Source organism: Nicotiana sylvestris, chromosome 6 (assembly GCF_000393655.2).
Source record: "Nicotiana sylvestris chromosome 6, ASM39365v2, whole genome shotgun sequence".
Lineage (NCBI taxonomy): Eukaryota > Viridiplantae > Streptophyta > Magnoliopsida > Solanales > Solanaceae > Nicotiana > Nicotiana sylvestris.
This window is the reverse complement of record NC_091062.1, coordinates 132973635-132991328: the sequence shown is the minus strand read 5'-3', so window position 1 is coordinate 132991328 and position 17694 is coordinate 132973635. Positions and strand designations below refer to the sequence as shown.

Genomic DNA, 17694 nt, shown 5'->3' with positions numbered 1-17694 from the left:
ATGGTTGCTGCTTGGGGATACACTTCAGATGAAGATTTGGAAGATGAAGCTGAAGAAGAGCAAGCATTGATGGCCATCGGAGAATCAGATGATGAACAAGAGGTAAGTATCCTTCATCTCAAAAATAAGATAAAATTTTTGTCTAAAGAAAAGTTGGTTGAGCTACTACTAGACTTCATTGATGAATCTGAGATAACTAACAATGATAAAGAAGTTCTGTCTAGGGAATGTGTGATCCTAAAAGCAAAATGCAAACGTCTAGAGTCTAGGGCTAATGAGAGTGATAACACAACTGCTGAGTTGAAAAACTAGGTTCTTGAACTTGATAACAGTGTCCTAGAACTTAGGTCTGAAAACTTAAAACTGAAACTAGGAACAAAAAAGAAGAAAGCTGATCACACATATCTCACTCTAGAAGAAAACTTGGAAAAAATGAAAGATGAACTCATCAAAGTCTTGAAGGAAGATCTAGGAAAGGTGAAACATGAACTAGACAGAACTTGCAAGTGGAACAAGGCTTCTGATGCACTCTCTTGGCTGCAAGAGCATCACAGTAGCAACAAAAGAGGACTTGGCTATGGGACTCAAACTCCAAAATGGGACTCTAGAATCAAGTACCTCACTCTTCCTGAAAAAAAAATCTACACACACTGTGGTAAGGCTGGCCATTACAAAAATGAATGTAATGCAAAAGAAAAGGCCAGTCAAAAGAACAAAGTCTTTGTTCAAGAGAAAAACAAGCTACCTGGGTGGGCAAGAAGGAATCTGATTCATCCTTTTGCCTATAGAAAGGGACCCAAAATAGTTTGTGTTCCTAAGACTAACCCCTGATTTCTTTTTGCAGCTCCAAGTGAAAGGGAGAAGCCAAATATGGTATATGGATAGTGGCTACTCAAAACATATGACTGGGAACAAGGACCAGTTCCTTTCACTTGAGGGCTTAAAAAGAGGTAATGTCTCCTTTGGTAATGGAAAGAAATGTGAGATCATTGGGGTTGGAAAGGTAGTCAAAACAGATTCTCATTCCATAGAGAATGTCTACCTGATAGATGGCTTGAAATATAGCCTAATAAGTGTGTCACAATTGTGTGACAGAGGTAATCTTGTAGCTTTTACCTCTACCAAATGCTTTGTGATTAACCTTACCACTGACAAATTGTTTTGCATGGAAAAAGAGTTAACAATATTTACATTGTAGATTTGTCTACTCTCGTAGAAAATGAACTCACTTGCTTAAGTATGTTGGTTAATGATCCCCTCCTGTGGCACAAAATACTTGGTCATGCAAGTCTAAATCAGCTAAACAAATTAGTCTCTAAATACTTGGTGATAGGGTTACCTAATATCAAGTTCAAGGAAGACAAAGTTTGTGAGACATGTGCAAGGGGGAAGCAGGTAAGATCATCCTTCAAAAGCAAGAAAATGGTAAGTACAACCAAGTCGTTGGAACTGGTCCATGTGGATCTATGTGGTCCAATGAGAACTATGAGCAGAGGTGGAAAGAAATATGTAATGGTGCTTGTCGATGATTATTCTAGATTTACCTGGGCTCTATTTCTAACCTCCAAAGATGAAGCATTCGACATGTTTATTGCATTTGTTAGAAAAACTCAGAAACAATTAGGAAATCAACTTGCATCCATTAGGTCTGATCATGGAACTGAACTTGAAAATTCCAAGTTTGCTGAATTCTGTGATGAAAATGGTATAGATCATAATTTCTCTGCCCCTAGGACCCCTCAACAAAATGGAGTAGTTGAAAGGAAGAATAGAACTCTGAAGGACATGGCTAGAACCATGTTGTTTTCTAGTAAATTGCCCCACAACTTCTGGGCAGAGGCCGTAAACACTGCATGTTACATAATCAATAGATGCATGACCAGACCTCTGGTAGAGAAGACTCCCTATGAGTTACTTAAAGGGAGAAACCAAACATATCCCATCTTAGGGCATTTGGTTGCAAGTGCTATGTGAACAATAATGGAAAAGACTCCCTAGGTAAGTTTGATCCCAGAAGTGATGAGGGAGTATTCTTGGGATATTCTTCACATAGCAGAGCATATAAAGTGTTTAATAAAAGAACTCTGTATGTAGAAGAAAGTATACATATAGTATTTGATGAAACAAATATTCTTTCTGAGAGACAGGAACATGAAGATGAAGCCATTGGATTGGTAAAGGAATTGACTGAATCCCCAGCACAAGTCAAAGTGGCATCAAAAGAAGGAACATGTGATGGAACAGGTCCTTCAAATCAGGGCAACCTGACAGGGGAACTAATCAAGGAGAAATTGAATCAAACCCCCTAGAGGAACTTGTTCATGAACCTGTTCCTCAGCAACAGAACATGGGAGAGACATCTAGAAGAAACCAGTTGGTTGTGAAACTCACAAGTATCAAAGTTCTCATCCCATTGAGAACGTTATTACTGATCCAACATCTGGAGTCAAAACTAGATCACAGCTAAAGAATCTATGTGCTTTTGATGCTTTCCTATCTCTTATTGAACCTAAAAATGTTGTTGAGGCTTTGCAGGATGCATATTGGGTGAATGCAATGCAAGATGAACTCAACCAATTTGAAAGAAGTCCAAGTTTGGCATCTAGTTTCGTGACCCAAGGACAAATCAGTCATTGGTACAAAATGGGTCTTCAGAAACAAAGTTGATGAAGATGGAATAATTACAAGAAACAAAGCAAGACTGGTGGTACAAGGATACAACCAAGAGGAGGGCATAGACTATGATGAGATATTTGCTCCAGTTGCAAGACTAGAGGCAATCAGACTCCTCATAGCCTTTGCAGCACACAAGAATTCACTTTTCATCAGATGGATGTCAAAAGTGCCTTCCTGAATGGCTACCTAAAGGAAGAAGTGTTTGTGAAATAACCTCCAGGGTTTGAGAGCAAGGAATGTCCTGAGCATGTGTACAAGTTAGACAAGGCTTTCTATGGGCTCAAGTAGGCCCCAAGAGATTGGTATGAACGACTATCCAAATTCCTACTGGAATGGTTACAAAAGAGGTAAAATTGACAATACCTTATTTTTAAGGGAAAAAGGTAAAGATCTCCTTGTTGTGCAAATATATATGGATGACTTCATATTTAGGGCTACCACTGATAGGATGAGTAAGGACGAGCATGATGGGTGAGCTTAACTTCTTTTTAGGCTTGCAGATCAAACAAAGTCCAAATGGAACCATGATTCATCAGCAGAAGTATACAAAAGAGCTAATCAAAAAGTTTAAAATGGATGAATCTAAAGAAATAGATATACCCATTACAACTGCCACCAAATTAGATATTGATGAACCTGGTTCATCAGTCGATCAAAAGTTGTATAGGGGTATGATTGGTTTACTCTTGTATCTCACTGCAAGCAAACCTGACATTGTTTTCAGTGTAGGGCTTTGTGCTCATTTTCAGGCAAATCCAAAAGAGTCCCACTTGACTGCGGTAAAGAGGATACTGAGATATCTGAAAGGCACCATTGATCTGTGTCTCTGGTATCCTAAAGGTAGTAATTTTGATCTAGTTGGATATGATAATGCTGATTATGCAGGTTTCTTAGTGGACAGGAAAAACACCTCAGGTATGGCACATTTCCTTGGTTCATGTCTTGTGTCATGGGCTACTAAAAAGTAAAATTCTGTGGCCCTATCTACTGCTGAAGCTGAGTATGTTGTTGCTGCTTCCTGTTGTGCTCAATTGCTATGGATCAAACAACAGCTGATAGATTTTGGAATTGAAGTGGGATGTATTCCAATATTCTGTGATAATACTAGTGCTATAAGTATGACAAAGAACCCTGTTCATCATAAGAGGACTAAGCACATAGATGTTAGACACCACTTCTTAAGAGATAACTATGAGAAAGGGTTGATTTCAATAGAATTTACTACCGATAAACAAATAGCTGACATCTTCACTAAAACACTGAGTAGAGAAAACTTTAAGAGGAACAGGTTGGAGTTAGGGATGATTAAGATCATCTAATAGGTCCAGTTCAGAATGCACAATGAAAAAAAAAATATTTTTTGGTTAGGAGTTCTAACTTTGTGTAAATATCTAGATCAATTCTTACTCAGTTTCATACTTTAATTAGTATACTCCTGTGACATGTGTATGACACACTGATCTCTTACAAAGTTTCTTCTATTTTGGCATTTGAGGCATGTTCAAGAGAATTCTATATAAAGAACCTGGTTCATCAGTATGTGTTCATATGAAAAGCTCAGATATGTTTTCTATACTCTGCACAATTAGAAAGATTATTTTTCCAACATGAGCAGAAGTCCTACATTCATCAAATTCCCAGAAATTCTATCCTTTGAGCATTGAACCCGTTTCGTTCCCCTAGAACTCTAAAAACCGGGATTTTTGCCTAAAATCTAGCGATGCCTAATAATCACTAAGAGACTGGAATTACATCTTGATTAGACTTCTAATTGACCTCTGAAAAAGCCACTGTTACTGCATTTAAGTCTAATCATCTTTAAATACATGCCACACCTCTTCTTCATTAGTCCATAACCGTCAAAACTCTTCTCAAGTTCTGATCGCCCTTCTTCTCTCCAAAATTCCCAAATTTTTCTTAAGAAACAATCCACCATGACTAACCCCCAATATAATCCTGGCACTCCCCCACCAGTATCTCCTTCGAATACATCCTCATCTACACCCCCTAGTGAAACCCCAAAACCTAGGTTTCGTAGGCAGAAAATGTTGCCCAGAAAAATTGTAGCTTCTGGAGCTCTAAGAAAAGTTTTAAATGAGAAATTGAAGGCTAGCCAGAGGAAGGAAAGTCCTACTCAAGAATCTGACTCAAGATCTAAGTCTGAAGCTTTTATTTCTGCCAGCGAAGGAGAAGAACATGGGTCTTCTGACACTACCAAAATTCAAGAAAACCCTAGTGAGGTAAGTTCTTGTATGGTACTCTCTACTGTGGTTGAAAATGTAGAAAATAGGTTTGTCTTGGTTGGTCCTGTCAAAGATGTAAAGGGGGCTGAATCTAGTAGAAGTGGAGGTAAAAAGAAAGAAAAAGAGAGAGAGGAGATGGAGTAGATGAGGTATGAGAGGGCATCTCACTTTGAGCCTCACTTTGTCCTGCTCTGACTTGGGGCACCTGACTGGTACCCTCTCCCGCTGCTGTATCAAGCCGTCTACTAATCGTTTGCTTCCTAGTCGAAGGCATCACTGAAAAAAACAAGGTGAATATTAGAGACGAACACTTACGACTCAACTCTACGCACGATCTAGATTCAGGAAGAAGGTAACAACCCTAGATGTCATGTAGCCTCCTGATTATAAATGTGGCGCGCTACACATCCATAATCAAGACTCTACTAGACATGGCTCATAGACAATCCCTAGGACAGACTTGCTCTGATACCAAGTTTGTCACGACCCAAACTGGAGGGCCATGACTAGCACCCGACCATACTTGCCGAGCACCAACGTACATTTCATCTAACCTTCATTATTATCTTTTAGGGCTGACGAGATCAATATAAATGGTAGACCTGGATCATGGACAACCAGCAATAAAATATGACGACATGAACATACATAGCAGGGGATGACCAGACAATCAAGAAACTACATATAAGGTATGAGCTACCACACTACCATGAAAGACTATATAACAAAAACCAGCCGACAAGGCATACCAAACTATACATGAGTCGACACTTGTCTATGAGCCTCTAAAGGAACATAAGTGCTGCAACATAGCCGGAACAGGGCCCCGACATACCCATAATGTCTATAACAAAAATGCATACCAATACCAAGGCAAGTCCGGAGAAGGGATCTCGCCAATCACCACTGAACTGGACAGCCAACTGTGGTGGGGGAGCTGCACCTGCCTGTCTATCAGGACCTGCAGCACGACATGCAGCATCCACAAATAAAAGGACGTCAGTACGAATAAAGTACTGAGTATGTAAGGCAAGGAACCATAAATACGATCAGTAATGTAAGCAAGGATAGAGAATATACAACCTGTAACATCTTAGTACCTCTGAGGGCTACTTACATGAAATGCATGATACATATGTATAAATACATAAACCTTTAAAGCATTCGCCTCTGTGGGCATCATCATCATCATATCGTACCCGGCCATAATAGGCTCGGTAGAATCGTACCCGGCCACGTGGAGCTCGGTAAAACCCAACTGATCAGTGGTTGCACAATAGGTGCCGTACCCGGCCAACTATAGCGTGGCTCGGTAGAGTAAAATAGATACATATATATAATGCATGCTCGACTCATGGAATCACATTCTAAACCTTTCGGAGTGACGTAAGGTCGGTATCCTCTGTACACGTTATTAGGACTAACTCTTCACTATGAACCTTATAAGAATCAGGAAGTACCAACAACATTGATAACATAAGAATAAGAGAAGCAACATTAACATCAATCGTTCCATAAGAGGGAAAACAATGTAAGTACTGCTAGCTTCTAAGAGTAGAGTATCTTGGAAGCTCGTTCATTACATTATGTACAATCGGAGTCGTGCAAAAGAAGAAAAGGGATAGCCTCACATACCTTGTATATACTGCCCCAATCTCAAGCTATGCAATTGTCAAAACTCCTTAGTCTACAATAAGATAAACGATACTATCGTTATCATTTAAGCGTCATAACTATTATGTATCGACCACAACCTATTTTACGATGAAACGGACAGCACCTCCCCTATATATATGACTTCACACCATTAAAAACAATCACCAAATAGCCCAAACAACATCAATAATAAACATATTGAGCCTCCCAAAATAGTCCACGCACAGCCTAATCACTCCATACATACGACGACCACTGTAGTCGTGTCAAACGACCCGGAAATATTACGAATAACTATCATCCCACAACCCTACATATATATGGTGTTTATCCACACCCTTCATCCTCCAAAACTCCACAAAACAGTAGTAAAATACGCAGCCCAACAGCAACGCAAAACAGTCCACAAAACAATAACATTACTACCAAGCCTTTCGATATATATTTCACAAGTTCTAGCTTCAATGGCTTAGCCGCAACTTGGATAATCTTAAATACATATAGAGTAAGAGGTTCCTTACCTTTATACAGAAAGAACAACTCCAATTTGACCTTAAATTTCCATGAAATATCCCTCCAATGCTGCCACAACAACAAAAAAGCGAAACTAGCGATCAATTAGTATTTTTCGGCACTAGAATCACTTTAGAAGGCTTGAAATCACCTAGGATTGATATTAAGAACATGAGGGAGTATTTACAGAACATAAACCCTTTAAAACAACCTCCCACACGAGCTGGAACGACACAAAAATGAGCAACAACAAGAAGAACAAGAGACTTACTAGCGCCACGGAATTCCCGACACTTGATTTGTGTTGTTTGCCCTTTTTTTGGGTCTTGAATCTTGAGAGAACCTTGAGAGGATGTTCCTAGGGTTCTAAGGTCTGAAAATAGTGAGAAGAAATGACTTAAAACGGGTTGGAGGCATCCTATATAGGTCCAAATATCTTAAACCGCCTTAGTGGGCCCCATAGAGAGGTGCTTGGCGCAGTCTCGCGAAAAAGTGAATATCTATCTACTCCTAGATCGTATCAATGAACAGTTTAATGCGTTGGAAACTAGACTCATAGATCTTTAATTTGGTTGGTATATCACCCCGTAATTCCTTGTAAATTAGGAGAAAAGATTAGAAACATTTGACCTAATGTTTAAGTAAAATTATGAACCTAAGTTGCGACAACTTTTGTCGACTTTTGTTTCATAACTCGTTTGACTTCAAGACTTATGATACGGATATTATATGATTAAAATACCTTAATACATGACCTCTTGAGTGTATTAAGCACCTCTAGATTTACCTGAAAATACGAGTTACAACATCCTTGATTCATTTAACTTCTAATACTTGTTAATCACCCTTATACACTCTTGTATTACTTAAGACCAATAGGATTGACTTCTTACCATCTCAAAGATAATTCTTTTTTGGATTTATGTTAACTAATATATGGAATGAACTAACACATGTAGATATGGGTTGTAACAGAGAAGGGAAAAGCAAAGGCTGTGGAGAGTTCTGAGGTTGCAGAAGAAGAAGAAGAGGAGGAGATGGAACTGGTCCATCAAGAAAGGGGAACAACTGTGGAGGTTCCTACACCCAAACCAAAAAGGGCCAAGGCTTCTTCCAAGAAGACTTCCTCTGAACCTGTATCTGATGAACCCTCTTTAGCCAAAAGAACCAGATCTGCAGTGAAAGGTAAGCAGGTAAAAATTACTGAGGAAGAAGAAGAAGAAGAGGAATCTGAAAAGGAACAAGATAGGTTTGCCATTTTTGGCAGAAGAATTTTTTTGAAAAGAAGACTGTTGAGAGACCTAGATGAGCAAGGAATGAGAAGACTGGTGGATGCCCTAGCTGCATAAGGTTGGAAGGACATGGTCCTTGAAATGGATGGGAGGCTAGCTAGGAAAGAATTGATTGAGTTTATGGCCAATGCCACAGTAAAAAATGGGGTAGTCACCAGTATAGTGAAAGGAGTAAGGGTGAAGTTTGATGCACTCAAATTGGGTAAGATTCTAGACATACCTAGTGAGGGGTATGATGATTATACAAGGCAAAGGTGTCCATGTCTAGATTCTCTCCCTAATGTTCTTCAAATCACTAGGAATTTTTGTGATGCCACAACTACTGAAGATGTGCCTGAAGCCAGGTTTGTGCAGAAAAGTGAGATGAGGCCTGAGCACAAGGTCTTGTTTGAATTTGTTAACAAATGCCTGCTGCCCAGATAGGAGAGGAGGCACACTGCCAACTACATGGACCTGGTTCTTATGGAGTACCTTGTGAGAGGAATGCAGCTCAATTGGCCTGCCTTTATTGTCAAATTACTAGACAGGGTCATAAATGGCTCCAAGGCTCATGCCACCCCATATGGGTTCATATTGACTACTGTTCTAGATAGGCTGAATGTGCCTTTGAAGAAATGGGAGATGACATCAAGCAAGGAACACTTTGGCGTCAAGACTCTTCTAGCTTGTGACTATCCAGTCAATGCCAACCCAGTTGAACCTGGTTTATCCCTAAAGACACCTATGAACAACAAGGTTAGGGCTTTGGTTCAAGAGTGTGGATCTAAGGATGTTGAAATTGCTCGGCTCCAGGCTCGTGTAGCTGAACTGGAAACTGAAAGAGATGGCCTTAAAACTGAGCTAGCAAAAGAAAAGGAGAAGAGTGATGGGATGCTTCAGAATATCCTTCTCCAAACCCAACCCTCTTGTTCCCCCAAGCCTTAGGCTGTCCAGTTGTTGTCTTTTGAACCAAACTAGTACCCCCAGTGACCCAGATTAGAGACTTTTTCGTTTTTTTTTGCTCATGCTTTGGAAGTTTTTCTTTCTTTTTGTGGTTTGTTGGTGGAAACATATCTTATCAATGACAGCTGCTATTTCTCTTGTTCTATGAAGATTTTGCTCTTAATAGTTTGAATATGTTTGTTGATTATTGATGATTTCATTAATGTTTTCACTTGCAGTTGCCTAAGTGGCCATGAGTAATTACTAAAATCTAGGATTTACAATGCATGCAACTTTTCGATGATGCTAAAAGGGGGAAGAGATATTGTGCTTTACTCTTTATTTTGAATAATGTGATATTTATAACCTAATTTAATCTGGTCCTGGATGATAAGTTAAAATTCTAAGTTAATGTGTTGATGTTCAAGCTGAGTTCCTACAGGTTCTTTGATGAGTAAAAGCACAGAGTTTGTCATCATAAAAAAGGGGGAATTTGTTGGCCCAAGTTTAGGTGAAGTTTTGAAGAATGACAAATGAACTCAGGCATGAACCAGGTTCATCATGTGAGGCATAGTATTTATCAACCTAGACATGTGAGATAAACGTGAAGGAGATAAGTCTCAATAATCAAGCAGCAATATCTCCTGAACTGATCGAAAAGGTTGCATATTAGATGAGGAGAGAAAGTCTCCTTATGGGAAGAGGACACAATCACACAATCCGGATAAGTGATAGGGTTGGAGTTTGTATTGAACAAGGACTCAACTTCGATGGAAGATCAACAATTGAGTCTCAATCAAACTCTGATTACTAACTAATTAAATAATAGTGATTGTTCTCTTTTACAGGTGTTGTACATACGCAGAAGTTAAACATGAATAGGGAGCAAAATAGCAACGCTTTTTGAAAGCAGTTCGTGTGTAATTCAAGTGTGCAAACTTGAAGCTACTTGAACGAGATAGAAGAACCAGTTCTATTGTGTTTATTCTTATTCTAGTTCAATTGTAGTAGATGGTTTAAAGTTGTACCTTTTTAGCTTTCATAAAAGCATTTGTAATAGGTACTTTGAGTGTTCAAGTTATAGGCTAACTTGAAGGTGTCACAACAGTTGAGGCTGTGTGCTACACAGGAATTAGAGTTAATCCTTAGGTTTACAAAGAGTTTTGTAAATGCTGTTTTGGCTCAGTAATTTTAGTGGATGTTTGGGAAAATCCTACTGAGTAGTAGGTCATAATTTTTTCACCTTTTGAGCCAGGTTTTTTCCACGTAAAAATCTCTATGTTCTTTATTTTCTGTACTTTTAATTTCGCAACAGTAGCAGTTAGAACACCTAGAAGAACCAGGTTCTTCTAGATCGAAAAATTGGGTACCATACAAATCACTCCCCTTTTGTGTGATATTGACGTTTAGAACATCAATACATCTAGTTGATTGATCAACCATCCTTTTGGAACATCAATTGCTAACAAACAACGTACTGTATCCATCTTTGCCACTAGTGCGAATGTCTCATTGTAATCTTTTCCTTCTACCTATGTGGATCCTTTGTCCACTAGCCTTGCCTTATAACGATCAATCATTCCATCAGATTTATATTTGATTTGAAACACCAATTTTAACCTACTGCCTTCTTGCTCGTAGGGGTGATTTTAGTTCCCACGTGTTGTTATTTTTAAGAGCCATAATCTTTTTTTTCATAGCCTCCTTTCAGTGATCACTTTTTATTGTCCGAAGGAAAGATTTTGGCTAAGCATGTGTAGTGATGGCCGCTTGAAAGGCACGTTGAAGAGGTGAGAACTTAGTGTATGAGAGATAATTCGAGAGAGGATGTCCATTACCTCAAGAGGATGCTTGGCGGTCCACCACCTTTCCAGTTTGTTTAGAGATTGCATGGCATACATAATCTTTGAGATATGTTTGGTTGTTGTTTTCTCTTATTGGCCTGGAATGTGCAGTTTCTTCAATATTTTACCCATGTGTATCATCTTGATGTTAAGGCTTTCTTCGGGCATTGCTGGTGTATTTCCTGCATCGAGTTGATCAAATTATTGAGTGTAATCATCACTTTGTGGCTGATCAATATCTTTCTCAACTGGAGGTATTGCATTGGAGCATCTAAAGGTATCTATTGTTTGTTCACTATCACTTGTGATCATCCCAATATTTTTGGCAAAATAAAAAACTTTCTTTTCAAACACTACATCGTATGAAACAAAAGATGTCCTTTATGCCAAATTATACACTTTCCAACCCTTTTGACCATGAGGATATCCTATGAAAATGCATCTTATTTCCCTTTTTCCAAGCTTGTCTTTCTGTCCATGACTTGGTCTAACATAGCATAAGCATCCTATAGTTCTTAAATGATTATAGTTTGGTGACTTGTTGAACAATAACTCATATGGCGTTTTGCCTTCATTTGCCTTTGTGGGAGTTCTATTTATTAAATGAGCATCAGTTACCACACAATCTTCCCAAAAAATCAATGGCAGATTTGCTTGAATCCGTAAGACCCTTGCTACATTCAATATGTGTGGCGATGTTTTCTTTCATCTTTTGCATTTTGTCAAGGTATTCCTGTTAAGTTTGGCAAATATTTTTGTCCCACATCGGTGGGAAAAGAAGAGTTGGGGAGATTTTACCCCTATAAAAGAAGGCTTAATGTTTAGGATTTAAACACACCTCTCATTTTGCCTTCTCATCTGTTTAAGACATTTGTATCTTCTCTCTTTAGTATTATTTCACTTGTATTTTTGGAGTGGAATAAAATATTGGTTGTGTCCGAGGAGTAGGCAAAATTAGCCGAACCTCGTAAATTCTGGTGTTCCCTTTATTGTTGCTTTATTGTCTTATTTATTATTTGGTGGCTGTCATAATTTTTGGTATAGTAGTTGTGACTTATTCACACTATATACATTTGGCTTCCGCAACAATTGGTATCAGAGCCAAGGTACTGTCTAAGTATGCTCTGTGGTTGCAGCATAGTCTGATCTTCCACATCAGAAAAGATTTATCTTGGTAACTGAGTCAAGGTTCTGTCTGAGTATGCTCTGTAGTTGCAGCTTAGTCTGATCTTCTACATCAGAAAGGAAATAATCTTGATTTGTGTCGTCAGCTATTAAATAATATTTGTGTCAAATATGGGAGACAATAAACAAGAAGAATCTACATCAAGTGTCAACAATACGTCATCATTGGCATCTTCGCTTATGACAAGAATTGTGTCAAATGCGAAATTTGCGGTAGAAATTTTTGACGGGTCCGGGCATTTTGGGATGTGGCAAGGCGAGGTTCTAGATGTCCTTTTTCAACAAGGGCTAGATCTGGCCATTGAAGAAAAGAAACCAGATGTTATTGGAGAAGAAGATTGAAAAATTATCTACCGTGTTGCTTGCGGTACCATTCGATCCTACCTTGCTAGAGAGCAGAAATATCCATACACAAAGGAAACTTCTGCAAGTAAATTATGGAAAGCACTGGAGGATAAATTTTTGAAGAAAAATAGTCAAAATAAATTGTACATGAAGAAGAGACTGTTTCACTTCACCTATGTTCCTGGTACCACGATGAATGAACATATCACCAGTTTCAATAAGTTGGTCACAAATTTGCAAAATATAGATACAACTTATGATGATGGTGACACTTGGCCTTGATGTTGTTGGCGTCACTTCCTGATGAGTACGAGCACCTTGAAACTACTCTACTCCATGGAAATGACAAAGTTTCTCTCAGAGAAGTTTGTTCGGCTTTGTACAGCTATGAACAAAGAAAGCGAGAAAAAAAGAAGGGCGGAGAAGGAGAAGCACTATTTGTGAGGGTTCGTCCTCAAAATCAAACGAGGACAAAGAAGGGAAGATCCAAGTCAAGATCCAGACCCAGCAAAGATGAATGTGCATTTTGTCGAGAAAAAGGGCACTGGAAGAAAGGCTGTCCGAAGTTGAAGAATAAGGCCAAACATAACAATGGAAAGGCTATTATGGATTCAAATGTAGCTGATTGTGATGATTAAGACTTCTCATTAGTTACAACAGAGTCATCAACATCATCAGACATATGGTTGATGGACTCGGCTTGTAGCCATCATATGTGTCCCAACAGGGACTGGTTTGTGGAATTTCAAGAAGGAGAATATGGAGTCATCCACACAGCGGATAACAGCCCTCTTACCTCATATGGCATTGGTTCAATACGATTAAGGAACCATGATGGAATGATCAGAACATTAACAGATGTTCGATATGTACCGGATTTGAAGAAGAATCTCATCTCTGTGGGAGCCCTAGAATCAAAAGGGTTCAAAATCATTGCAGAAAATGGAGTGATGAGAGTATGCTCCGGTGCACTAGTGGTAATGAAGGCTAATCGGAAGAATAATAATATGTACCGCTATCGTGGCAGTACAGTTATTGGGACAGCGACAGTGACATCCAGTGACGACAAAGAGGCAGAAGCAACCAAGCTATGGCACATGCGCTTGGGACATGCTGGAGGAAAATCCTTGAAAACTCTATCAGATCAAGGATTGTTAAAAGGAGTAAAGGCTTGCAACTTGGAGTTTTGTGAGCATTGTGTCAAAGGGAAACAGACAAGGGTTAAATTTGGTACAGCGATCCATAATACTAAAGGCATTTTGGATTATGTACACTCTGATGTTTGGGGTCCTTCCAAAACACCTTCATTGGGTGGGAAGCACTATTTTGTAACCTTTGTTGATGATTTTTCCCGAAGAGTATGGGTGTATACAATGAAAAACAAAGATGAAGTGCTGGGAATTTTTCTCAAATGGAAGACGATGGTGGAGAATCAAACAGGCAGGAGGATCAAGTGTATTCGCACAGACAATGGAGGTGAATACAAAAATGATCATTTCAATAAGGTCTGTGAAAATGATGGCATCGTCCGACACTTCACTGTTAGACATACACCACAACAGAATGGAGTGGCAGAACGTATGAACCGGACCTTGCTGGAGAAGGTACGGTGTATGTTGTCCAATGCTGGCTTGGGCAAAGAATTTTGGGCTGAGGCAATTACATATGCATGCCACCTCATTAATCGTCTACCATCTGCTGCTATTGATGGCAAGACACCATTTGAAAAATGGTATGGAAAACCTGTTGTAGATTATGACTCTTTGACATGTTTGGTTCAACTGCATATTATCATGTGACAGAGTCAAAATTGGATCCAAGGGCAAAGAAGGCTATTTTTATGGGAATTACTTCTGGAGTCAAAGGATATCGCTTATGGTGTCCTATGACAAAGAAAGTAATATTCAGCAGGGATGTTACCTTTGATGAATCTGCTATGGTAAATAAGGTAACAGAAGATACCAAACAAAATGAAGGTGCTTCTAAGCAGGTGGAGTTTGAGGGAAAATTTATTTTTCCTACACAAGAAGTAGAGGAGGAAACAAATGAAGATTACCCTCTGGAAGGAGAGCCAGTAGAGGAGATTCCAACTCAGGAACCTCAACACCAACTTGAATCAATAGCAACCAACAGGCTAAAAAGAACAATAACGAAACCTGTTCGTCTCATAGAGACGGTTGCTTGTGCAACCTCAATTGTAGCTGATGATGTTCCTACCACTTATAAAGATGCAGTCCAAAGTTCAGAAGAAGATAAGTGGAGGATTGCCATGAATGATGAAATACAACCCCTTCATCAGAATCATATATGGAGATTGGCCAATCTCCCGAAGGGAAAGAAAACAATTGGGTGCAAATGGGCATTTGCAAAGAAAGAAGGATTTCCTAACCAAATAGATGTTCGCTACAAAGCAAGATTGGTGGCCAAAGGATATGCTCAAAAGGAGGGAATTGATTACAATGAAGTGTTTTCTCCAGTTATAAAACATTCCTCCATTAGAATTATGTTGGCTTTGGTAGCACAATTGGATTTGGAACTAGTTCAGATGGATGTAAAAACTGCGTTTTACATGGAAACTTGGAGGAGGAAATCTACATGACTCAGCCAGAAGGATTCAAAGTTGCTGGAAAAGAAAATATGGTATGCAAACTTGAAAAATCGTTGTACGGATTGAAACAATCTTCTAGACAATGGTACAAGCGATTTGACGAGTTTATGTTGCGGCAAGGGTACAAGAGAAGCAAATACGATCATTGTGTGTATTTGCACAAGCTTAAAGATGGTTCCTTTGTATATCTTCTCCTATATGTTGATGATATGTTGATAGCTTCCAAGAATTCGGAAGAAATTGATAAGTTGAAGATTCAACTGAAGAAGGAGTTCGAGATGAAGGATTTGGGTGAGGCAAAGAAAATTCTTGGCATGGAGATAATTAGAGATAGACGTTCAAAGAAACTCTGTTTATCTCAAAAGGAATATTTGAAGAGAGTACTTCAACGTTTTGGCATAGATGACAAGACTAAGCCAGTTAGTACTCCACTTGCTTCCCATTTTAAGCTAAGTACTACTATGTCGCCAATGGATGAAGCTGAACGAGAGTATATGTCAAAGGTACCATACGCAAATGCTGTTGGTAGCTTGATGTATGCAATGGTTTGCACAAGGCCTGACATTTCACAAGCTGTTGGAGTTATTAGCAGATATATGCACAATCCAGGGAAGGAGCATTGGCAAGCTGTGAAGTGGATTCTACGGTATATTCATAATACTGTAGATGTCGGGTTAGTTTTTGAGCAGGAAGACAATCAGTCTGTAGTTGGATATTGTGACTCAGATTTTGCGGGTGATCTGGACAAACGAAGATCAACTACTGGTTATGTGTTTACTTTTGCAAAGGCACCAGTTAGTTGGAAGTCTACTTTGCAGTCAACAGTTGCTTTGTCTACAACAGAGGCAGAGTACATGGCTATTACAGATGCTGTGAAAGAGGCAATTTGGCTTCAAGGATTGCTAAAGGAGCTTGGTGTTGAACAAAAAGGTATCACAATTTTTTGTGATAGTCAAAGTGCTATTCAATTAGCGAAGAACCAAGTTTATCATGCAAGGACGAAGCACATTGATGTTCGGTATCATTTCGTACGAGAAATCATAGAAGAAGGTGGAGTCACGGTGAAGAAAATTCATACTACGGAGAATCCTGCTGATATGCTGACAAAGGTGGTGACTGCGGTCAAGTTTCAACATTGTTTGGATTTGATCAACATTGTTGAACACTGAAGATTGAAGATGAAGACACAACCAAAATTTGTTATTGAGAGAAAATTGAAGATGTGGAATTTTGCCAAGGTGGAGATTTGTTGAAATTGGCAAAATGTTTGTCCCACATCGGTGGGAAAACAAAAGTTGGGGGGATTTTCCCCCTATAAAAGAAGGCTTAATGTTTAGGATTTAAACACACCTCTCATTTGCCTTCTCATCTGTTTAAGGCATTTGTATCTTCTCTCTTTAGTATTATTTCACTTGTATTTTTGGAGTGGAATAAAATATTGGTTGTGTCCGAGGAGTAGGCAAAATTAGCCGAACCTCGTAAATTCTGGTGTTCCCTTTATTGTTGCTTTATTGTCTTATTTATTATTTGGTGGCTGTCATAATTTTTGGTATAGTAGTTGTGACTTATTCACACTATATACATTTGGCTTCCGCAACAATTGGTATCAGAGCCAAGGTACTGTCTTAGTATGCTCTGTGGTTGCAGCATAGTCTGATCTTCCACATCAGAAAAGATTTATCTTGGTAACTGTGTCAAGATTCTGTCTTAGTATGCTCTACCTTTGCACATATTTTTTTGATCACTTTGTACGTTTCACTCTTTTTTTTTAAGAAGGTAGACTCATATCCCTCGACTATAACCGTCAACTATGGTGAGAAAATAATGTGCTTCAAGTAAAGAGGAGATTTTATATCTTCCCCATAAGTCACAATGTATCAAAGAAAATGGTCTAGGCTCTTTATTACTATTATCAACAAATAACATTCCAGTTTGCTTTGATTTGTCACAAATATAACAAGGGAAGGAAGTGTTATTATTCAATCTAACATCAAGTAAACTATATAGTAAAACAATGCTTCCATATGATGGCCCAATCATGCATGCCAAAGGTCTTCATCCTTGCTTGGAACGACAACTAGACTGCAACTCTGCGCCATGCTCTCTAATCAATAGACTTCATTGGTAAGTTTAACCTGTCCAATCTGCCTCCTCAGCATATGGTCCTATATCAAACAATTAAAAGCTTCAAAGATTATTATACGTTTACTGTCCTTTGCCAACTTATGTAGAGAAATTAAGTTGGAGGCAAAACTAGGCAAAAACAATACTTCATACAAGGTTATATTGTTTGATATGACAATGTTTCTTGCTCGGTATGCCTTTAATTTCTCTCCATTGGGCGTCATGATTTGCACTGGTACCTTCAACTCATGAAGATCACTCAATAATGATTTAAATGGTGTCACGTG

General features: G+C 38.8%; 2 protein-coding genes across 2 annotated transcripts; both read left to right on the top strand.

Annotated features, from left to right (window-relative positions):
- On the top strand, positions 1-1198 carry LOC138871301 (uncharacterized). Its single transcript, XM_070149175.1, has 3 exons — positions 1-102; positions 313-753; positions 845-1198. The coding sequence occupies exons 1-3, from the start codon at positions 1-3 to the stop codon at positions 1196-1198; spliced, it is 897 nt and encodes a 298-aa protein (XP_070005276.1).
- A 3523-nt stretch (positions 1199-4721) lies between these two features.
- On the top strand, positions 4722-8437 carry LOC138871300 (uncharacterized). Its single transcript, XM_070149174.1, has 2 exons — positions 4722-4916; positions 8048-8437. The coding sequence occupies exons 1-2, from the start codon at positions 4722-4724 to the stop codon at positions 8435-8437; spliced, it is 585 nt and encodes a 194-aa protein (XP_070005275.1).
- Positions 8438-17694: the final 9257 nt, after the last annotated feature.